Source organism: Myotis lucifugus, unplaced genomic scaffold, assembly GCF_000147115.1.
Source record: "Myotis lucifugus unplaced genomic scaffold, Myoluc2.0 scaffold_197, whole genome shotgun sequence".
Classification (NCBI taxonomy): domain Eukaryota; kingdom Metazoa; phylum Chordata; class Mammalia; order Chiroptera; family Vespertilionidae; genus Myotis; species Myotis lucifugus.
This window is the reverse complement of record NW_005871245.1, coordinates 1,583,175-1,605,675: the sequence shown is the minus strand read 5'-3', so window position 1 is coordinate 1,605,675 and position 22,501 is coordinate 1,583,175. Positions and strand designations below refer to the sequence as shown.

Below are 22,501 nucleotides of genomic sequence, written 5' to 3'. Positions count from 1 at the left end.
AAAAACCAATAAAAAAAACCATATATAGCCCTAGCTAGTTTGGCTCAGCAGATAGAGCATCCACTTGTGGACCAAAGGGTCCCGGGTTTGATTCCAGTCAAGGGCACATACCTTGGTTGCAGGCTCCTCCCTAGCCTGGGCCCTGGTCAGGGCTTGTGCAGGAGGCAACCAATCGATGTGCTGCTTTCACATTGATGTTTCTGTCTTTCCCTAAAAATCAATGGAAAAATGTCCTCAGGTGAGGATTAACACACACACACACACACACACACACACCCATATGTAAAAAAAAGAAAACATTGCCGAAGCTGGTTTGGCTCAGTGGATAGAGCGTCGGCCTGCGGACTGAGGGGTCCCAGGTTCGATTCCGGTCAGGGGCATGTACCTTGTTGGCGGGCACATTCCCAGTGGGGGGTGTGCAGGAGGCAGCTGATCGATGTTTCTAACTCTCTATCTCTCTCCCTTCCTCTCTGTAAAAAAGTAATAAAATATACTAAAAAAAAGAAAACAGTTTGTCTTGCTTGTCAACCTAAAAAATTTGAAGTCTGCCCTGTCCAGTGTGGTTCAGTTGGTTGAGCATCATCCCACACACTGAGGGGTTGCTGGTTCAATTTCTGGTCAGGGCACATGTTTGGGTTGCAGTGGGCAGCTTCTCATCGATGTTTCTCTCTTACTCTCCTTTTCTCTCTCTCTCTAAAAAATATATTTTAAAACAAATTTAAAAGCCTAACTATGCTACTAGAGAGTTTCATGTCCATCAGAGAATAGCTCATTCTTTCTTTTGTGACTTTATTTATCCAGTTGAAGTGCTTGCTTTGTTATAAGCACTGTGCTAGGCAGTGAGTATACAGCAGTGAAGAACATCCACAAAGTTACTGACCTCATGTGGCTTCCATTTAAGTGGGATATTGCACAACACCATTGTTCCTTGATTTTATATTTTATCATTATTATTCAAAATATAATATAGGAGGAACTTAAGGTATGAGTGAAAGGTTTTTGAGATACCATCTTAAGAAGAATGTGTTAGTTTGAAACCTTGCTGTTAGTTTAATAACAGGTACCTTTCAGGTATTATCACTTACATCCTAATTCTATTTTATAGACTCCATCCATGACAACTTATTTTCTCTAAATAAGTTTAAGATAGTCTTATTTTGTAGGTGCTATGGTCTGAATGTGTTCTCCCCAAAATTCATGTCAAAATCCTAACCCAAACATGCTAGTATTAGGAGGTGGGGGTGCATAGGCTCTGCCTTCATGAACGGAATTAGTGCCTTTATGAAGGAGGCTCCAGAGAGAGATTCCTTTGAAGCTCTATTACGTGAGGCCACAGCCAGGAGGAGCTGGCTGTAAACTGAAAAGAGGGCCCTTATTATAAAGCAACCATGCTAGCATCTTGATCCTGGACTTCCCAGCCTCCAGAACTGGAAGAAATTTCTGTTGTTTATAAGCTACTCAGTCTGTGATTTTTGTTATAGCAGCCCAAACAGACTAAGACTGTAGGCTATGTTTATGACCACCTTTATTGTGTAAATCATCTTAATTTATACATTACTCAGCCTTACACATTTATTTAGCAATAAAAAAAGACCAAATCCCTGACCAGTGTGGTTCAATTGGCTGGAGTATCGTCTCATGTACCAAAGGGTCATGGGTTCCATTCCCAGTCAGGGCACATACCCAGGTTGCCATTTGATCCCCAGTTGGGGCACGTGCAGGAGGCAACCAACCAATCTCTCTCTTTTTCTTCTTCTACCTTCTTCTCTCTCTCAAATAAATACATACATGCACATATCCTGGAGGATTAAATGTCATACAGCTACTGATAAATGCAACATTATAGATAAATCTCAAAAACATGTAAATTGAAACAAGCCAAACTCTGAAGAGTACATGAAATATGATTGCATCACTGTGAAGTCCAAGAACGGGCAAAACTAATGTGTAAGATAAAAATAAAAAAGTGATTTCTGGGGGTAAGTGGAATTGATTAGAAAGGAGTGTAGCTCAAAAAAACTTTCTGGGGTGATGATGAAAATTTTCTATATCTTGGTTTGGGTGGCGGTAACATGGGTATATACAAGTGTCAAAACTCTCTGAACACTTAATATCTGTGCATTCTATTGTATGTCAATTATAACAACAGTTAATACAGAAAAGTACTGCTTAATCCTAAAAATCGCTATTTTGAACATTCCTATACTTGGTTTTTGAAACACATATGCGTTGACTTTATAGTTAGGTGTAGAATTGCGGAGCCATAGAATATGTATGAATCAGCTCTGCAACATAATAGCTGTATGACATTGGGCAAGTACCTAGAACCTCTAGAGAGAACCAGTTTCCTTATCTGTAACCAAGGAGCTAATCTCATCTTGATGGGTGCCAACCATGAAAACTGTTTTTATCAATTAACAAAAGGACATAATGCTGAGAAACTTATCCTTTAAAATCACAGAGTTCAAGAAAACTGGCAAATTGAAATATCAGGCAGAATGGAACATTCTTGCTTGGAGGATCTGAGTTATTTTGACACAGAGAAGCAGCCTCAATTTCCAACCTGGGTGCAAAGCTTCAGATAAGGGGTTTCCAGATACAACATTCCATATTTATCTTCACCTTGTAGTTTCCAAGGAAACAGATCTCTGAGTCCTCTTATCAGCTCAGGCCTGATGAGAATATCTTTACAAATAGCCTGGTGTGCTTTGAGGCTATACTGAAACAATTCTTTTAAATTTTACCTACACTCCATTTCCCCCCCGCAAATCCTAGAATAACTATCTCTTCCTGTGCTTGATGTGATGCTCCGAGATTCCTCTGGTGTGCAGTCTCCCTTACAGCATTAAGTTAATAAACCTAACTTTGTCAGACCACACGTGGTCTTTATCTCATGGGCTTTATCTTGGGGATTACTGATAAATGTTTGTAAAATTTGTTCACGTCACCTGAGTAAGCATTTAAGAAACTGTGATTATTTTTTATTATTCATGCATAAATTCGGTATATGTTCATTTGACATCTAGTATTTGCAAGGTAAAAATGTATTGCTATGAAAGAATACACAAGGCTCTGGCCAGGGAGCTCAGTTGGTTAGAGCATCAATCACACTGAGAAGAAAAGGTTGCAGATGAAAGAAGCAACTTTCTCTTCCATTCTCTCTAAAAATCAAGTCAAATAAAAAGTGGCTATCCATCTGTGTCCTGTGCTATCCGTTCTTTTCTTTTTCAAAATTTGATTTTAAAGAGAAAGAGAGGAAGGGAGGCAGAGAGAGAAACATTGATTTGGTGTTCCACTTACTTATGCATTCATTGGTTGCTTCTTGTATGTGCCCTGACTCGGGGTCAAACTTACAGCCTCGGTGTATGGGGACGATCCTCTAACCAACTGAGCTACTCAGCCAGGGCAATAACCACTTTTTATTTTATTTTTTGTTAATCCTCACCTGGGGATATTTTTCCATTGATTTGAGAGAGAGTGGAAGGGAGGGAGAGAGACACACAGTGAGAAACATTGATGTGTCTGTGAAAGAGACAGACACAATGACTGACTGCTTCCCACATGCACTTCAAACACTCCAACCGGGGCCCAGGCCGGGGATTGAGCCTGCAACTGAGGCATGTGCCCTTGACTGGAATCGAACCCAAGACCCTTCAGTCTGCAGGCCGATGCTCTATCCACTGAGCCAAACCAGCTAGGGCTCCCTTTTACTTTTAGATGGAGAAAGAAAACAATAACAGCAACTACAGTGTCTTCCATTGCTACGAGAAAAATACCTTTATTACTTCACTTTACAGAGTAAAATGTAAATGAAAACATTCTAAAGACTCTTTTACAGTTTTAAAAAAGTACGGTTTACTATAAGATGACATAAAACCATGGATTCTAGAAAATGGTAGGGCTTTAACCAGAGTGAGAGCCCCCAAATGTTATTTGTCTCTTTATAGAGAAAGAAATGCTCTTATAAATGTTCCAACAAAAATACAGATAACCCTAGCCGGTTTGGCTTAGTGGATAGAGCGTGGGCCTGTGGACTGAAGGGTTCCGGGTTTGATTCCAGGCAAGAACACATGCCCGGGTTGTGAGCTTGCGCTCCGGTAGGGAGCGTGCAGGAGGCAGCCGATCAATGATTCTCATCATTGATGTTTTTATCTCTCTCACTCTCTCCCCTCCTCTCCGAAATCAATAAAAATATATTTAAAAAAATAGAGATAGACTAGCTTGCAAAAGCTCTAAGGCTGAATGCATTCACCCATTTGGGGTACCCTCCAGCAAGCAGCTTCCTCTCTTTACCATTCCCCAGAGATTGCAAAGCAGGCTGGGGTGGGGTGGGGTGAACACAGGAAATAAACACTACCAGTTCCCCTTCACTTCTCCCTATCTGGAGCTCCCTAGCCCAAATCCTACCCATGTCTTTCCATTTACCATAGCTCACAAAATGCCATCTTCTTTTTTTTTAAGTTTATTATTATTTATTATTGTATTATTTTCCATACAAACAACTGTAAACCTACTTTTGTCCCACCCTGTATAATGGTGATTCAGAGAGGGAGAGAGAGAAACATTAATGATGAGAGAGAATCATTGATCGGCTGCCTCTCACACACTGGGGATCGAGCCCACAACCCAGGCATGTGCCCTTGACCAGAATCAAACCTGAGACCCTTCAGTCCATAGAATGCCATCGTCTATGGGAAGAGGTCATACACTACAAATTACTTAAAGAAATGATTTTAAAATTTTGAGGGTCTAGTTCTCCAAGAAATCCTGGTTTGGGATACAGATGAAGAGGCTATTTGGATGAGATTTAGATGAAGAATGAATTTGGGAATATGAGAATGCGTTTTAGGAAAGTAGTGAGATGACAATGGAGTTAGCTTAGTGTTTGGGTTTTACAGTCAAATTAACCTCTGTGGTCTTAATTTTGTCAATTGTAAAAGGGAAAATAATGACGCTTACTTTGTTCAGTTACTTTACTTCAACATTTAAAAAATTAATTGTACATTATCTGTTCTGAAGGTGAAAATATAGTTAGAACATGGTCCCTTGCTGGGAAAGAGCTTATGAACAACTGAATTGCAGTGATGATTCACACATAGTATGTGCTCAATAAATATTATATTATTTTATAGTTTTGATTAGAAGAGGGGTGGAAGGAGAAATGAAAGTGGTTTGTAAACCGTAAAAGTACTCCAAATACTAACAAAGCCATAGAGGATGGAAGTAGAATGAGGAATTTCAGAAGTTTGGTTAAGGATCAGATTTTCAACGTTGTCTAATACTCCCATATTTGGGCCTGAATTCTCAGAATAGAACAGAAAAGGATGTTAGAGCTGAGATCATCTGGCACAATTTTATGCTAATCGAAAATTCTTGCCTGCTGTCACCGTGCTTTGCTGAGAAACAACACCGCACCCCCAGCTCCTCCAATCCCAGCTCCAACGATGTGACGTCATCGCCCCGCCAGTCAGGCCAGGCTCCGGCTCTTGGTTCTCAACCTTCCTAATGCCCAGACCCTTTAAGTTCCTCATGTTGTGGTGACCCTCAACCATAAAATTATTTTCGTTGCTACTTCATAACTGTAATTTTGCTACTGTTATGAATCGTAATGTAAATATCTGATATGCAGGATGTATTCTCATTGTTACAAACTGAACATAATTAAAGCATAGTGGTCAATCACAAAAACAATATGTAATTATATATGTGTTTTCGATGGTCTTAGGCGACCCCTGTGAAGGGTTGCTGGATCCCCAAAAGGGTCGGGACCCACAGGTTGAGAACCGCTGCAAGGGCACTGTCCCAGCCACGCAGGCGCATTGTGGGGCAGGGCGGGGCAGACGCATGCGCACTGCGTGGGGGTGGGGTAAGTGCGCACGCAGCCTCAGCCCCTTCCCCGCCCTTTCTCTTCCCGGTTTCCCAGTCAGCCTGCGGTCGGGCTTGGTGGCTGCTTCCGGTGGGACAGCGGTGCAGGGCGAGTCGGTCTCAGCTCCTCGTCATGTCCTACGGTCCCTTAGACATGTACCGGAACCCGGGGCCCTCGGGGCCCCCGCCTCGGGACTTCAGCAGCATCATCCAGACGTGCAGCGGCAATATTCAGCGGATCAGCCAAGCCAGTGAGCAGGGGGACGAGCTGGGGGGTGGGGGCTACCCCAAGAACAGGCCTGGGGGAGGCTGCTGGGACGCGGAGCCGGGCTGCGGCCAAGGCCAAGGCCACACCTGAAACCGTGTCGGGCTTTCCAGTCTGGCGATGGCGAGCTGTCATCCCCCAGCCTTGTCAGGCCCGGACTCCCCAAGGGTCCCGAGCCCCAGCTGGAAGGAAGCTCGGTCTCAGAGTTATGCCCTCCTGGTGTTGGGGCCAGAACAGCAGGCTGACAGCCCCAGGGTGGGAGGGTGTGTGTGTGTGTGTGTGTGTGTCACCTGGAGATGCAGGAGTGAGGTGACTGGGCGCAGTGGTCAGCCGAGTATTTCCTGTCATCCGCCTCCCTCCGCCCCGCCCCGGCCCCGCCCCCGCGCCCCCACCTCTCTTTCCTCTTTGACCAGTTTGCATCGGTTGTTGTTTACTGATTTAGACTTTAAGTTTACATTCTGCTCAGTTCCGGCTCCTTGGAAATCAGCAGCTTTCAATTAAGGGAAGTGGAGAGAGCTTGTGTTTGGGTGACTTAAAACAGTTCTTCCTTTAATGAATTTGGACATCAGATACAGTGACTTGTATTTGAGGAGGAAGATGACTTCTGTTTTAACGAAGAGAATTCACCAAAAACATTTCAGTTGACATCTGCCTTTTGTAGCAAAAGGTTTGCATATACATTTGTATTTCAAGCCTGTGAAGCAGTTGTTTACAAACCTGATACATAGAGCAGCTCAGGGACTTGGCCACAGTCACATAAGTAAGACACGGTAGAGCCGGTGGTGGATTTCAGAATGTCATTGTTCGTCTTAAAACTCCGTCCCCACAAGCAGGGTCTGAGGGAGACTATCTGAATGAGTCAAATACTGGCCATTTCTTGTGCCTGGAAATCAGCTCAGAGCTTTATCAATCGGAGGTCAGCAGCAGCAACTTTACTTGGAAAATGGTGATCATCATCCTTGTTGTTTGTTGTGTTTTTGGGAGCTTGGCTGTACTGTATTAGGCAGAACTAGTTGGTCCCGAATTACAATTATTTTCTGTATGAAGGAACAGTCTATCACTTTGCTTTTAAATTTAAATACACAATGTACAATTTGAGAAGTGGGAAGTTTTCGATGGGAAGGGATTGAGACTGGGTGATTTGAAAATGGAAAGAAGAGTAAGTGGCCTGTTTAATCCAGGCATTAAAAAAAAAAATTAACATGACCACTGGCTAGGAAATACAGTACTTTGTGTTGCAATTTCTCTTTGTGAGGGAGCTGTAATACAGGTTAGATCAGAAAATTCTGGTTCAATGATGAAAGTTTTCTGTTGGGGCGAAATCTCATTTTAATGTCTGTGAAATCATTCTACGTTTGAGTATCAGGCTGTGTGTTAAATACTATAGGAACTGGCATGGATCCTTTCAAAAGGGTTTCTATGGAGTACATAACTGAAATATAAAGTTGAAAGGGATCACTATTATAGAAGAGGTATAAATAACATTATGTAGGTATTCCGGGGGGAGAGAGATCATTTTCAGTTGAGAATGGTGTAGGAAGGCATTATGGCATTTGAGCTCGGTCTGGAAAGGTGATGGAAAGGATTTGAACTTTTGACAGCAAGGAGCGGAAGAGCATCCCAGGAAAGAATAAAACGAGTAAGTCATGGTAGTGGGAAAGCATGAGTTGTACATAGAAAAAAGTAAAGTGATTTGGTTTGGCTAGAGTGATGGACTTCAGAAAGTAGTGGAAAATAGGGTTGGAAAGGTAAGTTGGGGTCCAAACAGGAAGGGCTTGAAGTGCTGAATTAGGGGGAGTTGGATTTAATTCTTTAGGAACGTGTAAATTGAATTGGAAGGGAGACACTGGTGCTGTGACAGTAAAAAGGAGGGAAAGGATAGGAGAGGTTTCTTTGGTGATGGAATTGATAAGGTTTAACTGTTGATTGGGAATTGGGCCCAAGGGACATTGGAGTCAACCATTAATAACATTACTAACTAACATTTAGGTATATACTGTGTGCCAGGCAGTATGAAACATTCTTTACATGCATTATATTAATATTATAACAACCCGGAAATACAGCAGGTCACTGTGAGGCCACTGTGTGGGTTGTTGTAGGTACAGCTAAGGTTGACTGCTCGGTACAGAGGGTTGTTGTTACTATGTGTGGGGTACAGAAGAAAAATACTTAATTCTGCCTGTTGTAGAATGACGGGTCTGAGCAGGTATTGCTGAGGCAAATATAGGAAACATAATAATGGCCTCTAAGTTATCTATGAAGAAGTTAAAGAACAGCATTTCTGTTCTTTAATGTTGCTAATTTATTGATATTATTTTGTTTACTAAAAAATAAAAAACAGTTGAACTCTTAAAACTGATTATCATGGAACTCTATAGGTTTTTCTTTCTAAGTTATTTTCATATTTGCCCTTTGCTTTTTATTTTATTGCCACCCTCTCAAGTTTTCATGATCTCAGCATCTGTATTCCAACGGCATTCTCTGTGTCTCTGTTCCCATTCTAGCGCATCCTGATAATGCTATCTGCAGTATATCTAAAATCCTGTTTTCATTATACCACTCACCTTCTCAAGCGCCTAAGTGGCTCTGAATTTTTGCTGCATCAGATCTTAACATTCCTCCTTCCTTTTACTCTCTCTGTCATCTTAACCCAAATTAGCCATATTGTCTACTTCTCTACACCCTTTGCTGTAGTCAGGCTTTCCTTCTTAACATACCTAAACACTAGCTTTTGCTCATCCTGTTCTTCTTTCTTTAATATCTTTTCCTACCTCACTAGCTATCCAAATTATACCCATGGGATAGCTAGTGGTACTTAACTCCTGCCACTTGTTAACTAAGCCTTCCTTTGCTTTTGACAGTGAAATCAGAAAGCATGAGCTTTAGGGTCAGTAGGTCTGTGCCTGAGTCTCTGCTCCTCTGTGTACTGTTAACCTTGAACAGGTTATTTCCCCTTTTTACCTGTTATCCCATTTAAAAAATGAATAGTATCGTTAAAATGGGACGTTTGAAAGTGCTTAGTATAGTGTCTGGCACATAGTAGCCATTCAGTAAATGGTAGTCTTTTTGGTTTAGTTCCCTGCCCAACTATAGTTTATTAGTTAGATGAGCAGGCTCAGGAGTCAGGCCACCTGTATTTGAATCCTAGATCTGCTTCTTATAAGCTATGTAATATATTACTGTACCTCTCTTTTTCTCAATTTTCTCATTTATTAAATGGAGTTAATAATAATCTCTACTTCATAAGGCTATGAGGATTAAATGTCATGCGTTTAAAACAGTACCTGCAACATAGTGTTTAGGAAATGTTAGCTATCTTTTATTTTTCTTTGAATTTGCAGGCAATTTGTTTTCACAGTTTCACGCTTGCTTATATTCTGAATTCTTTAGTTAATTTATGCTTTTTGACCTTGTCATTCCAACTAGAAAGATCACTGTTAGTTTTATGGGAATAGAGAGACCATACATTGTACGTTTCTCTTCAGTTAGCTCCAGTTCCTGGCACAGCAATGGATATATAATTGGCATTCAATATGTCCCTAGTTGATTTTATCATTGCCAAATACATTTTTCTTATTCTTGAGTTTGATAATAATAGCCATCTTTAATTGAGTTCTTTTATATGCCAGACACTGTTCTAAATTTAGCTTCATATTATCTCATTTCATTCTCACAACAACCACATGAAAGTTCTCTTGTTATTCTCATTTTTAAGGTGAGGAAACTGAGGCACAGAGGAGTGGACTTTTTTGCTCAGGATCACGAAGCTAGAAAGTGGTGGAACCAGGAATAACACATAGGCAGTCATAATTTAGTCTTTGCTCATTACATATACTATCACTGGTATGGTAAATGGAAGATTATACCTTTGATATTTAGTATTCATTTTCAGTTTAGTCTGGAGCTTTACTATTGTAATATAGTGGTTTATTTAAAAAATATTTATAGATTTGAGAGCGAGAGAGAGAGATACACGAAGGGGGAGAGAGAGAGAAATATTGCTTTGTTGTTACACTTATTTATGCATTCATTGGTTGCTTCTTGTATGTGCCCTGACCAGGGATGGAACCTGCAACCTTGGTGTGTCGGGCCAATGCTCTAACCAATTGAACTATTTGGCCAGGGCTTACAGTTAATTTTTAAAAGTCAGGTCATTTTCACTGAAGCTATATAAAAACAATGTAAACCTAATTTTCAGAATAAGACACAAAATGACATCATTTTCATAAGCACCTCATAGGCTAGCATTTTCTCATTTGTTGTAAGTAATGTGTTCTAGGTTGAATTTTATTTGTTTGTTTTTTTGAAGTATAAATTAGAGCATTAGAGTCTGTCAAATGAAGAAGATCCCCCCCACCCCATGATGCTTTTGATATGACTAGACTTTGATTTGATTTGGATGGAGATTCAGATTCTGCTTAAAGCTGATATCAGCTAAAAACACATAAAGAGTGTTCAATTTAGAATAGTTCCTAGTGTGGATGTTAGCTGTAATGTCAAATAAATTGATTTGCTCTGTAGTCTTTTAAAAGTTTTAGCTAGGACATCCTTTAAAAAATGAAAAGTCACACACACAAAAATGTCAGTGATAGGAGAAATTGAAACCTAGTTTTTTAAAAATATATATTTTTTATTTATTTCAATAAAAGGAAGGGAGAGAGATAGAAACATCAGTGATGAGAGAGAGTCATTGATCGGTTGCCTACTGCATGTCTCACACTGGAGCGAGAGCCTGCAACCCGGGGATGTACCCTAACCAGGAATCGAACCGTGACCACTGAGCCACACCAGCTGGATGAAACCTAGTTTTATAAATAACAAAATTGCTTACATGGAACTAGAATGCTTAGAAAAGAGTTTTCTTATTAACCAGGTTGAGCAGAAAACCCTTTTAGATTCAATTCATTTTGATAAAAATCTTTTCAAAAAGTATCACTTTACTTTTTGACATTTTAAATACACTCAAGTGAAAAGAAGTGTATATGTAAACATTCTATTTATTTTTGTGCTTTAGGTTTATTAGGGACATAATTCTTAGATGTAAAATAAATGGGTCATTGCGACACTATTTTTGAATAAATCCCTGATGGTGGTGGTTATGGAGGGCAGTATGCAAAATATTCTGCTTCTTTAGGTTCCAGTAAACTACGGGCCTTATAATTTGAAATTTGGGGTATCTGATACTTGAATCTTTATAAAAACTTTTTTTTAAAATTTAAATTCTTTATTGTTTAAAGTATTACATAAGTCTCCATTTTCCCCCTTGACTTCTCCCCGGCCACCCCCACCCCCCAGCACATCCCTGTGTCCATTGGTTATGCTCATATGCATGCATACAAGTCCTTTGGTTGATCTCTTACCTCCCCATCCCCCACCTTCCCTCATAGGTTGGTCAGTCTGTTCGATGCTTCTATGACTCTGGTTCTATTTTTGTTGATCAGTTTATGTTGTTCATTATATTCCACAAATGAGTAAGATCATGTGATATTTATTTTGATAAAAACTTTTAGGAAGATATCTTTAGCCGAAACCGGTTTGGCTCAGTGAATAGAGCGTCGGCCTGCGGACTGAAAGGTCCCAGGTTCGATTCCGGTCAAGGGCATGTACCTGGGTTGCGGGCACATCCCCAGTGGGAGATGTGCAGGAGGCAGCTGATCGATGTTTCTCTCTCATCGATGTTTCTAACTCTCTATCTCTCTCCCTTCCTCTCTGTAAAAAATCAATAAAATATATTTTTTAAAAAAGATATCTTTAAAATATATTCATCGGTTGACACTCAACCACTGAGCCACACCAGCCGGGCTAGGAAGATCTCTTAATATTTAGGAATTTAGAAGGAGTTGATGGAGGTTTGGATTAATTCTGGTGCTTAGCTAGCAAATGATCCTATAATGTCTCCCTCTCCCATACTTCCCTGACTCCGCTGCCTTCCCCCAACACACACACACAACTTCAGGTAAGCTCAACAAAAGAAGTAAAAAACAATCTACATGAAAAAAGTTCTCAGATGGGAATACAGAAATAACAATTGATTTTTAATGGATTTTCTAAATAAAAATTCCCATTGCTCTCTAGGATAATAAGTTTGGATAGATGATTAATAACTTGATGTTTTGACACATCGCTATAATTTCTAAGGAGAGCGCTCTACTTTATAAAGACAGTCAATAAAAGGAGATGTTTCCTTGAACTTTTGTAAGATCTACCTTTATGTGTCATCTAGAGGGATGTGTGTGCGAGTGTGTGGTTAAGCAAATACAAAAATGATTAGAATGTGGTCCCTGTTCTCCAGCAGCATATAATCAGCCCAGTCCCATTTGTACACTGGTAGAGCCTCTCTAAGCCAAATTCTGGCTTGCAAAATAATTCCTTGGTTACACAGCATCATTCTGCTTTTTTAAATTTTTTTATTTTTTTAGAGCTTCTTTGTTATTACTGAATTTTAGCATTGAGCAGTGGTGGGAGTACTTAGAGATCATTTAATCCTCACAGAGTTGTAAAGATTTCATGAGAAAAACAAATCCACCCACACAAATAAAAAGTACAATGGCAAATAGTAAGTACTCAATATATGGTAGTTCAACCTGAATGTCATGTACAGTTGGTGAAAAGAGACCCAGCACATGAAATGACTTGAGTGGTGCCACATACCTAGTTAATACCTAGTCAGGTCTGGTTTAGAGTTCAGGTCTCATTGCCAGCTCATGTTCATTCATATCTTCTGCCTTAAAGACAGTGTCATGATATAAAAGGAAGGCTAACTCAGTTAATCAGTAATTACTTATATACCCACTGAGTGTCACTCTGCTGGACTCTGGTGAGCACACAGGAATATTCTCAAAGGTGGGAGGAAGTTGGGAAGGGAGCAAGTTAGAGAGCAAGGACATTAGCCTATCTAGAGTGGAGAGCTATTAAGTTAGGGAGGTATCAGATAGGCAAGGTGGGGCTACGTGGAACACTGGGATATGGAGGCCAGCCCTGTGTCACTACATTCTATTTCCTTTAAGCGTTAGCCTTTTGATAACATAACGTGGTACAAAGAATATAGCCATTGAAATTAGTCTTGGGTTTGAATTCTGGTTATTATGACACTCTGCTCAAAACCCAGTGGCTTCTCATTTAAAATCCAAAGTCCTTGCACTAGCTTATAAGGCCCTATACCAGTGGTCGGCAAACTGGCCCCTTGAGTGTGGCTCTTCCACAAAATACCACGTGCGGGCGCGCACGTACAGTGCGATTGAAACTTCGTGGCCCATGCCACGGGGCCAAAGAGCTGCATGTGGCTCGGGAGCCGTGGTTTTCCGACCACTGCCCTATACAGTCTAGCTCCCCTCTGCCTCTTTGGCCACTTCTGTTCTCTTTCTCTAGTCACACTGGCTTCCTCTCTGTTTCTCCATCACACCAAGTGCTCTTGCCTTGGGGACTTTGTACTTGATGCTCTTTCTGCTAGAAAACTTCTCCCCCAGATACTTACATGGCTGGATCTTTTACTTCCTCTAAGATCTTTGCTCGGTGTCACCTGGTCAGAAGTCTTCTCTGACCACCCTATATAAACTGATACCCACTCCCCACCCCCTGTTATTCTAGCCCTGACCTGAATTTATTTTTCTTTATAGTACTTATAACAACCTGGTATACGCTATTATTTATTCTTTTCCTTAAAATGTAAGTTTATTGAGAGCAAATATCTTGACTGAACTCTGTACACTATGCCTCCCCCACCCTCCACTTGTTTATGCTGTCTGAGTCCACCTTCTACCAAGGGACTGGGACCTGCCCAGTTCAGTCAGAACTATGCAAATAATATCCTCATTTGCATCTATACCAACCATTCATAACTGCATGATTTAGGCCAATCAGAACTGTACAATTTGGAAACCTCATTTACGTGAAACAGGCCAAAATGAGAGGTCCCTGGGTCTGGCTGAAAGTTCCAACCTTCTAATCATTTGGTCACTGTGGTGACCAGTCCCACCCAATCTAAGGTTATCTAGAGGCCCCACCCAAGTCACCTCATTAGCATAAACTTGGTGTGCTCAAAAGGGGCTCTTTATTAATAACCAAAGACACGCCTATCACTCAGGAAATCCCAAGGGTTTGTGCCAAGAACCAGAAACAAAGATCAACTATACTTTTTATTATAACATATCGAAAATATAGCCCAATAACACATAGTAAATGCTCAGTAAATTTGAATGTCTGCTTTCTTTCATAAATTATTTGTTTGGCTAGCCAGCTGATACCTTTAGTGATATCCTGATTCCCATTTGACTTAGATAAGAAAGAAATTGATGTGAAAAATTATAGCTTATATAATGCTGTAATTGATTTTATTTATTTATTTAATTGATTGATTTCAAAGAGATGATGGAAGAGGGAGCAAGAGATAGAAACATCCATGAGAGAGAAACATTGATCAGCTGCTCCTGCATGCCCCCTCTGGGAATAAAGCCAGCAACAGGGCATGTGCCCAGACTGGGAGGGAATTGAATGGGCAATCTCCTGGTGAATGCTCAACCAACTGAGCCATATAATGCTATCTTAGCAGAATGCAGTGATTATAGTGATTACGTCTTCCTATAATCAAGTAAATCCTATATTTCCATTATAAAGTTAGTTACATTTTTGCTAGAAAAACATGGTCTCAAAATAAGATAAAATCATCACTAAAAGTGCTGTAAACCTGCCCTAGCCAGTTTTTCTCAGTGGTTAGAGCATCAGCCCATTGACTGAAAGATCATTGGTTGGATTCCCAGCCTGAGTCAGGGTACATGTGGGAGGCAGCCAATGGATGTGTCTCTTTCATGTTGATATTTCTCTCTCTCTCCCTCTCCTCCATCCCTTCTACTCTCTCTAAAAATCAATGGAAAAATATCCTCAAGTGAGGATTTTAAAAAAGTGGGGAAAAAGTGGTATAAACCTATATGTTCTTGAGTTTAGAAATTTTGGATTCACACATCCATGATATAGTAGTGATTGTTTTGGCTAGGGAGAAGTAACTTGTGATATTGCTAAGGACTAGGTTGTTCAGTTGCCACTTAGGAGTAGAGTCACCCAGCAATCATTTAGAAGATTTTGCTTAATCATTGTTTCTTATCAGAGTTAGAGACTGTCCACAAAAGAAAGTCCAGCTTGAGAAAAAGTCATGTAGAAGAGTTTACTTGAGCCAAACTGATGACAATTGCCAGGAAGCAAAATCTCAATGAATTGAGAAAATGCTCCAGGTAATGGCAGCTTTACAGCTCATTATTATTTTTAAGAATGCCCCTAGAGGCTCTAAATGTTTAATTTTCAATGTTCTAGGTAAACCATATTTCTCTATATTTAAACTGAATATTTTGGCAGAAGTCACTAATTAATAACAGGTGCCTCAGGGGCTTACAGCTTATTTTATACATTAGAATCAAAGGAGACTTGCAGGTGGGGGGTGGGGTGGGGTTACATGAAGTCCATTGTTGGTAGATTAGAGATGTGGGAGAAAGCAAAGCAGGGAAATCTCTGAAATTGGATAAAAAGTAAAACAAAGAGACACATACTTCTTTTACATTGGTAGGTACACGATAGTTATCAATTACAACACAAAGATGGTGTGTAGACAATAAGATAACAAGGAGGGGTTCTGTGGCCTCATGTTCTGGTGATCTGGTGTGATGGCTGTGTCCTGAGGGGTCTGGAAAAGATAACTTTGACATCCCAAAGGTATGGTACTGTAGATGCAAAAAGACAATAGATAGGAGACTTCCCAGCAAGATGACTGTAGGTAAATGTGATCCTCTCCTCCTTCCACAACCACATCAAAATTACAACTAAACTACACAAGAACCACTATTCAGAACACCTGAAATCTAGCTGAATGGAAGTCCTACAACTAGGGATTTAAAGAAGCCACATTGAGACCGGTAGGAGGGGCAGAGACGCAGAATGGGTTGGTCCCACACGTGTGGTGGGTAATAATCAGGAGGGATATTTTGGCTGCAGAGGTCCCTCTGAGGAGTGAGGGATCCCAGCCTCACACCAGCCCCTGATCCCAGGGTTCCAGTGCCAGGAAGAGAAATCCCTATAACGTCTGGCTGTAAAAATCAGCGGGGATTATGGCTGAGTGAGACAGAAGGCTGCTGGAGCCCAGGGCAGTTCCTCTTAAAGGGCCCACACATGGACTTACTCTGATTTACTCCCTCTGTGTTCCAGCTCCAGAGGCAAGCAGCTTGAAAGGCAGCTGGGACATGAGGGGAGGAACTGAATCGTTTGTTATCAGGGTAAAAGCTGGGGTGGGGTGGCTTTCTGTCACACAAAAGTGCTGGCAGAGGCCATTGTTCCTTTTCTGAGACCCCTGTGCCCCCCAGAGCTGGCAGGCAGGCACCATATCTAAGTCTGCATCCACCAGGCTCACACTGTTTGCCCCACCCTAGTGATTCTAGAGAGCCTGCCCAACCCAACCTGTGGGGCCCACCCAAGCTGTTTCTAGTGGCTTTTTTTTTTTTTTAATAGGAATGGCTTGTCTTGGCTCATGCTTTGACTTTCCTAAAATCTCTCAAAAGAGCAGCACATGGTCTCGTTGTGCCTCATACTTCATGAAAAGTGGCCCCCCCACACCGAGCACTAGCAGCAGCTGGCCTTGATTCACAGCTTGACCTCACCTGGGCACCTCTAAGCCCAGAACAGGTAGCAGCCATCTGCAGATCACTTTGTAGCTCATGCTGGGTCACCCTAGGCCCTAATATTACTAATGTTGTAGCCCCATCCCATAACAAAGAAACAGAATTTACGGAGGATGAGGCCCAGAAATCAGGATTTTAAAGATTCCCAGGTGATTCTAATGTGCAGCCAAGGTTGAGAACCACTGCCCTAGGCAGAAAGTAGGTGGCACTGACCTTGGCCTGTACCTTCAGGAGGCCCAGCACACCCAGTGGACAGCTTCAGACCATTTCGAAGCACCACCCAACCACCTCAAGTGACACACTCAAGGGGTGTACTCAGTGGGCACCAAAGCCCCGCTGAAATAAGTCCTGCTCCATGGGGTGGTCCCTGCACAGCTGATCCTGCACGGTGATCAGGGATTGGTAGTCGGTGGTTGCAGCCAATCCTTGCAGCCTACTGGCCTGGGGGTAAACCCCTCCCATCGATGTGCCAACAGCAATCAAAGCTCAACTACAATAGGAGGGTGTACACAGCCCACATGGGGTGGAGGAGGAGCGCCTGGAGTGCCCAGCTTGGGTGATCAGGGAGGCTGTGGCACTAGATCCTACACAACACTTGTTACATTAGGCCACTCTATCAAGCCCCAGAGACGTAGCAGCTCTACTTAATACATGGAAGCAAGCACCGGGAGGCTGCCAAAATGAGGAGACAAAGAAATATGTCCCAAATGAAAGAACAGAACAAAACTCCAGAGGAAAAAGAAATGGAGACAGGCAATCTACTAGATTCAGAGTTCAAAACACTGGTTATAAGGATGCTCAATGAACTTAGAACTTCCACAGCATAAAAAAGGACATGGTAGCAGGACACAAAAGAAATTGAGGGCTCTATTCCCGTTGCAGAAATCAATGAGGACGGGTGGGGGTGTTCAGATTCCCAGGCAGGCTGTTGTTAAGAGTGTTCCTTCTTGCCCTAGCTGGTTTGGCTCAATGGATAGAGCGTCAGCCTGCAGACTGAAGGGTCCCAGGTTCGATTCTGGCCGAGGGCACATGCCTGGATTGCAGGCTCGATCCCCAGTAGGGGGTGTGCGGGAGGCAGCCAATCAATGATTCTCTCATCATTGATGTTTCTATTGCTCTCTTCCTCTCCCTTCCTCTCTAAAATCAATAAAATATATTTTTTTAAAAGTGTTCCTTCTTACTGCTAGATAATCAATTCCTTTGGATCACTGCTGGATCAGGGCTAGAGGCTTAAACATCCAGGATTCAAACATGATCATTCCTTAGTCTTAGCAAAATATCTAGGAAAAGGTAGAATTATCTAACAAAACCATGTATTAGACTATAGTTAGCATAGTTGAAAGAACACAGGTATATAACTGAGGTTGACTTTTTTGCCCTTCTACTTATTGTGTACCCTTATATAAGATACTTCTTTAAATATATTTCCTCCCCTGCAAAATGAAGATATATCTGCTTCAGATTTTTTGCTGTGAAAATAAGATAATGTATACAAAGCTCCTGATATAGTGCCTGGCACACAGAGGTGCTCAGTCAGTGGTAACTTTTTATTAATAATAAATATACATTGCCCAGCCAGTGTGGCTCAGTGGTTGAGCATATTTCCGGTCAGGACACATGCATGGGTTGCAGGTTCAGTCCCCAGTATGGGGCATGCAGGAGGTGGCCGATGGATGATTTTCTCGCATCGATGTTTCTAGCTCTCTCCCTTCCTCTCTCTGAAATCAATTTTAAAAATATTTTTTTAAAATATACATTGTCTTTGCTATAAAAAGTGTTTTCTATAAAAAATTATTGTGTACTAGTGGATTGTAGTTTTTATTGTGAATTGATATTTGGTATTAAGGCCCTTCTAAAGGTGATTACCACTCTGGCCTGTTTGGCTCAGTGGATAGAGCATCAACCTGGGGACTGGAAGGGTTTCTTGGTTCAATTCAGGTCCAAGGGCACATGTCCGGGTCGAGGGCTCGATCCCCAGTAGGGGATGTGTGGGTGGCAGCTCATCAAAAGATTCTCTCTCATCATTGATGTTTCAATTTCTCTTTCCCTCTCCCTTCCCCTCTGAACTCAATAAAAATAAATAAATAAATAAATAAATAAATACATAAATAGTTACTTCATTTTTTAAAAAATATATTTTATTGATTTTTTACAGAGAGGAAGGGAGAGAGATAGAGAGCTAGAAACATCGATGAGAGAGAAACATCGATCAGCTGCCTCCTGCACATCCCCCACGGGGGATGTGCCCGCAACCCAGGTACATGCCCTTGACCGGAATCGAACCCGGGACCCCTGAGTCCGCAGGCCGACGCTCCATCCACTGAGCCAAACCGGTTTCGGCAGTTACTTCATTTTTATCCAGTATTTGGAAAAATTCAGAAGTTCTTTGGAGGTGATGAACAAAACCATCACCCTCTACTTAGAGATGTAGTTACTCTATAGGACAAAGGTGAACCCCGAAATTTGTTTTTAAAAAATATATATATTTTGATTTCAGAGAGAAAGGGAGAGGGAGAAAGGGAGAGAAACATCAATGAGAGAGAATTACTGATCGGCTGCCTCATGCACATCCCTTACTGGGGATCAAGTCGCAGCCCAGCATGTGCCCTGACCAATGTGCCCTGACCAGGAATTGAACCGTGACTTCCTGGTTCATAGGTCAATGCTCAACCACCGAGCCATGCTGGCTGGCAGGAATTTAGTTTTAAAGGGAATGTATATGTATATGCCAAGGTTTTGATCATAGCAAGCTTTCTATTAGTTGCATATACTTGTTCAGGATATAGAAAGAAACTGGTGATCTTAGCTGTAGGGTGCTCATGATGAATCTATTTTTCTTTAAACAAGTCTTTCTCCCCCTTCTCTGCAGCTGTTCAGCTAAAGAATTTGATGAGCCAACTAGAAACTAAGCAGGACTCCGCCAAGCTACAGGAAAATCTGTGAGTAGCTTCCTAACAAGGCTGGGTTTTGTGAGGGTCCTTCAAGGACACACATAAAGTCATTGCTGCGGGGCTGCTTAGGTGTCAGGCCTGTGAAGTCAGAATGAGAGGCAGTGGGACATGAGGTAATAGGTGGATCTAGAAGAGGGGCAACAGAATAAATCAATGGATTGTGATCTTCCTGCCTCTTAAAGCCCTTGATCTCTGGTTCTTTCTTCCCTTGGGCAGTTTAGCAGAACAACTTAGGGAAATAAAGAAGGGAACCCTGCTTCTCTTGAACTATATTTTGCCTAAATGAGCCTCCCTGTTGGCAGAGGCCTGATGATCTGCAGAGCTCATTTCATGTAGTTGGATTTCCCAACTCTATACATTATTAGGAAGATGTATTCAGAATGATTCCGGGGGAGTCAGAGAATAGTAGACTGGTAGTAGGCACATGTGATTCTTTTTTTAAAATTTTTTTGTATTTTTATTGATTTCAGAGAGAAAGGGAGAGGGAGAGATAGAAACATCAATGAGGAGAGAGAATCATTGATCAGCTATCCCCTACTGGAGACTGAGCCCACAACCTGAGCACGTGCCCTTGACTGGAATCGAACCTGGGACCCTTCAGTCCGCAGGCCGAGGCTCTATCCACTGAGCCAAACCAGCTAGGGCTGATTCTTTTGATCATATCCTTCTGAGTACATTTCTGTTTTTCGAAGTTCTCTTCTTGGTCTTTAAAAGATATTGAATAGTGTTCTTTATTTCCTGTCCTAGACTTTGTGAAATGAGAGAATAACTTACTACATTGAGCGTTTTCCAGGGAGATGTGAATATCTCTGGATATGTTCGTCCTGTCTGGGATGTTCAGGCTCCTGTGGACTCCCTCTTGTTTTTGACTCTCTTGTTTTTTATCTTGGAGACCCCTTTGCAGTGAAAAAAACACCATTAATAATTAATAGTGTGGTTTCTCTGTCCTCCTGAAAACCTTTGTAGAAATGGCCAGATGGAGGAAATCATGACTGAGAGGAGCTCTTTTTGTATTTCCACTACATTTCTTTTTTCTTAAAATATATTTTTATTGATTTCAGAGATGAAGGGAGAGGGAGAGAGAGAGAGAAACATCAGTGCTGAGAGAGAATCATTGATCGGCTGCCTCATGCACATCCCCTACTGGGGATCTAGCCTGCAACCCAGGCATGTGCCATGACCGACTTCTGCGCATGGGCCACGAAGTTTCAATCGCACTGTACGTGGTATTTTGTGGAAGAGCCACACTCAAGGGGCCAAAGAGCCGCATGTGGCTCGCGAGCCGCAGTTTGCCGACCACTGTCCTAGTTCATAAGTTGACGCTCAACCACTGAGTCACACCGGCCGGGCTATTTCCACTACTTTTCACTTCCACCTAATATATTATATATCCTTGCCTCTTTAATGTCCTTCCCTCTCTACTCCTGATATATGTTTTCACACTATAGGGCTTTTTGTTTTAGAGGGAAGCAGCAGAAAGTCAAGCATAAAGGACTGGGAGGGAGTCAAAGCTAAAGCTGAAGGAGCATCAACTTTTAGCAAGAACTTGGGAGTAGATCTTGGGAGCTGGCTCCCTAGGGTAGGAGCTGTGCTTTTAATGCACATTTCACCCAGCTGCCAGGACTCTGTCTCTAGGCAGTGGACTGTGACAATAGCCGTGCGAACTCCTGGACAACTCATTGAGAGAGTTTTGTGTTAAAACTATTAGATTTAGCTGTGGGGCAGTGGCTCCTCTTACATTTCTGTCACAACTGCTATATGCTTTTCTTTTCTCCCCAAAGAGTAAAATACCTGATCATCAGATTTCACTGAGACACGTTCTTTCTACTCGGTAATAGGAGGAAGCCTTGACATGGGTTTGACTGGGTAGTAGTTCTGGAATTTTGTTGTGAACGCAGGCATCTAGGAACCTATTTCTTCGTGTACCCTTTTATTCTCTGCATTGTGAGACACCCGGAGGATAAGCTGATACTAACTATAGCAGCTCGCAAGAAGTGAGAAGATTCTGAAACCTGTCTTTTCTCTCTTAGGCAGCAGTTGCAACACTCGACAAATCAGCTTGCCAAGGAAACAAATGAATTACTGAAGGAACTAGGGTCCTTGCCCCTCCCCTTATCGACCTCAGAACAGGTAGGTACTTTCTGGTTTTTGGTTTTGTTTTTTAATAAAAAAGGAATTTGTTTTAATGGAAATACAGTGTGTGAAACAAAAATAACTTGGCCTTTGGTGCTAGATAGATCTTCTCTAAACCTCAACCTCATTATCAGTAAAATGGGAGTATGTGGCCATTGTGACAAGAAAAAGAATGTGTGCACCAGATCTTGCAAAGTGCCTGGCATTTAGTAGGTACTCAATATGTGGTGGCTGCAGTTATTACTAATAACATTAATATACTAATAAAATAGGTTTAACTGAAGAAGAATCTCAGCGTTTGCATCTTTTTGGGTTTGGGCTAGCAGCTTTACGTTTTCAGGCTTCATCCTAATTTGTTTTGTATCTAGTATCTCTATATTCCAATCACATGTCTTGTACATTTTGCCTTCACTTTCACAAGTCTTTCATAGGTCTCAGGTTGAGAAAATGCTCAGGAAAAAAAAGACTTCTCTTTTCAAGTAATTTTATTCAGTGGCCATTTAAATCCTTAAAAACACACACTTTTTATAGGGATTCATTGTTTCGTTGATCTCCCTGCCTTCTGTTCACACGTTCACGAAGTCAGATGTGCTCCCTCCATTGTGGCTGGACTCTTACCTGTCACT

At 41.6% G+C, this 22,501-nt stretch overlaps 1 protein-coding gene across 1 annotated transcript in view; it reads left to right on the top strand.

Annotated features, from left to right (window-relative positions):
• Positions 1 to 5,933: 5,933 nt before the first annotated feature.
• Positions 5,934 to 22,501, top strand: part of STX12 (syntaxin 12) — a 31,226-nt gene continuing 14,658 nt past the window's right edge. Inside the window, exons 1-3 of the mRNA XM_014463066.2 lie at positions 5,934 to 6,116; positions 19,661 to 19,730; positions 21,773 to 21,872. Of these exons, the coding sequence (XP_014318552.1) occupies positions 5,999 to 6,116; positions 19,661 to 19,730; positions 21,773 to 21,872 (288 nt within the window). The 5' untranslated portion in view covers positions 5,934 to 5,998. The remainder of the gene's footprint in view (positions 6,117 to 19,660; positions 19,731 to 21,772; positions 21,873 to 22,501) is intronic.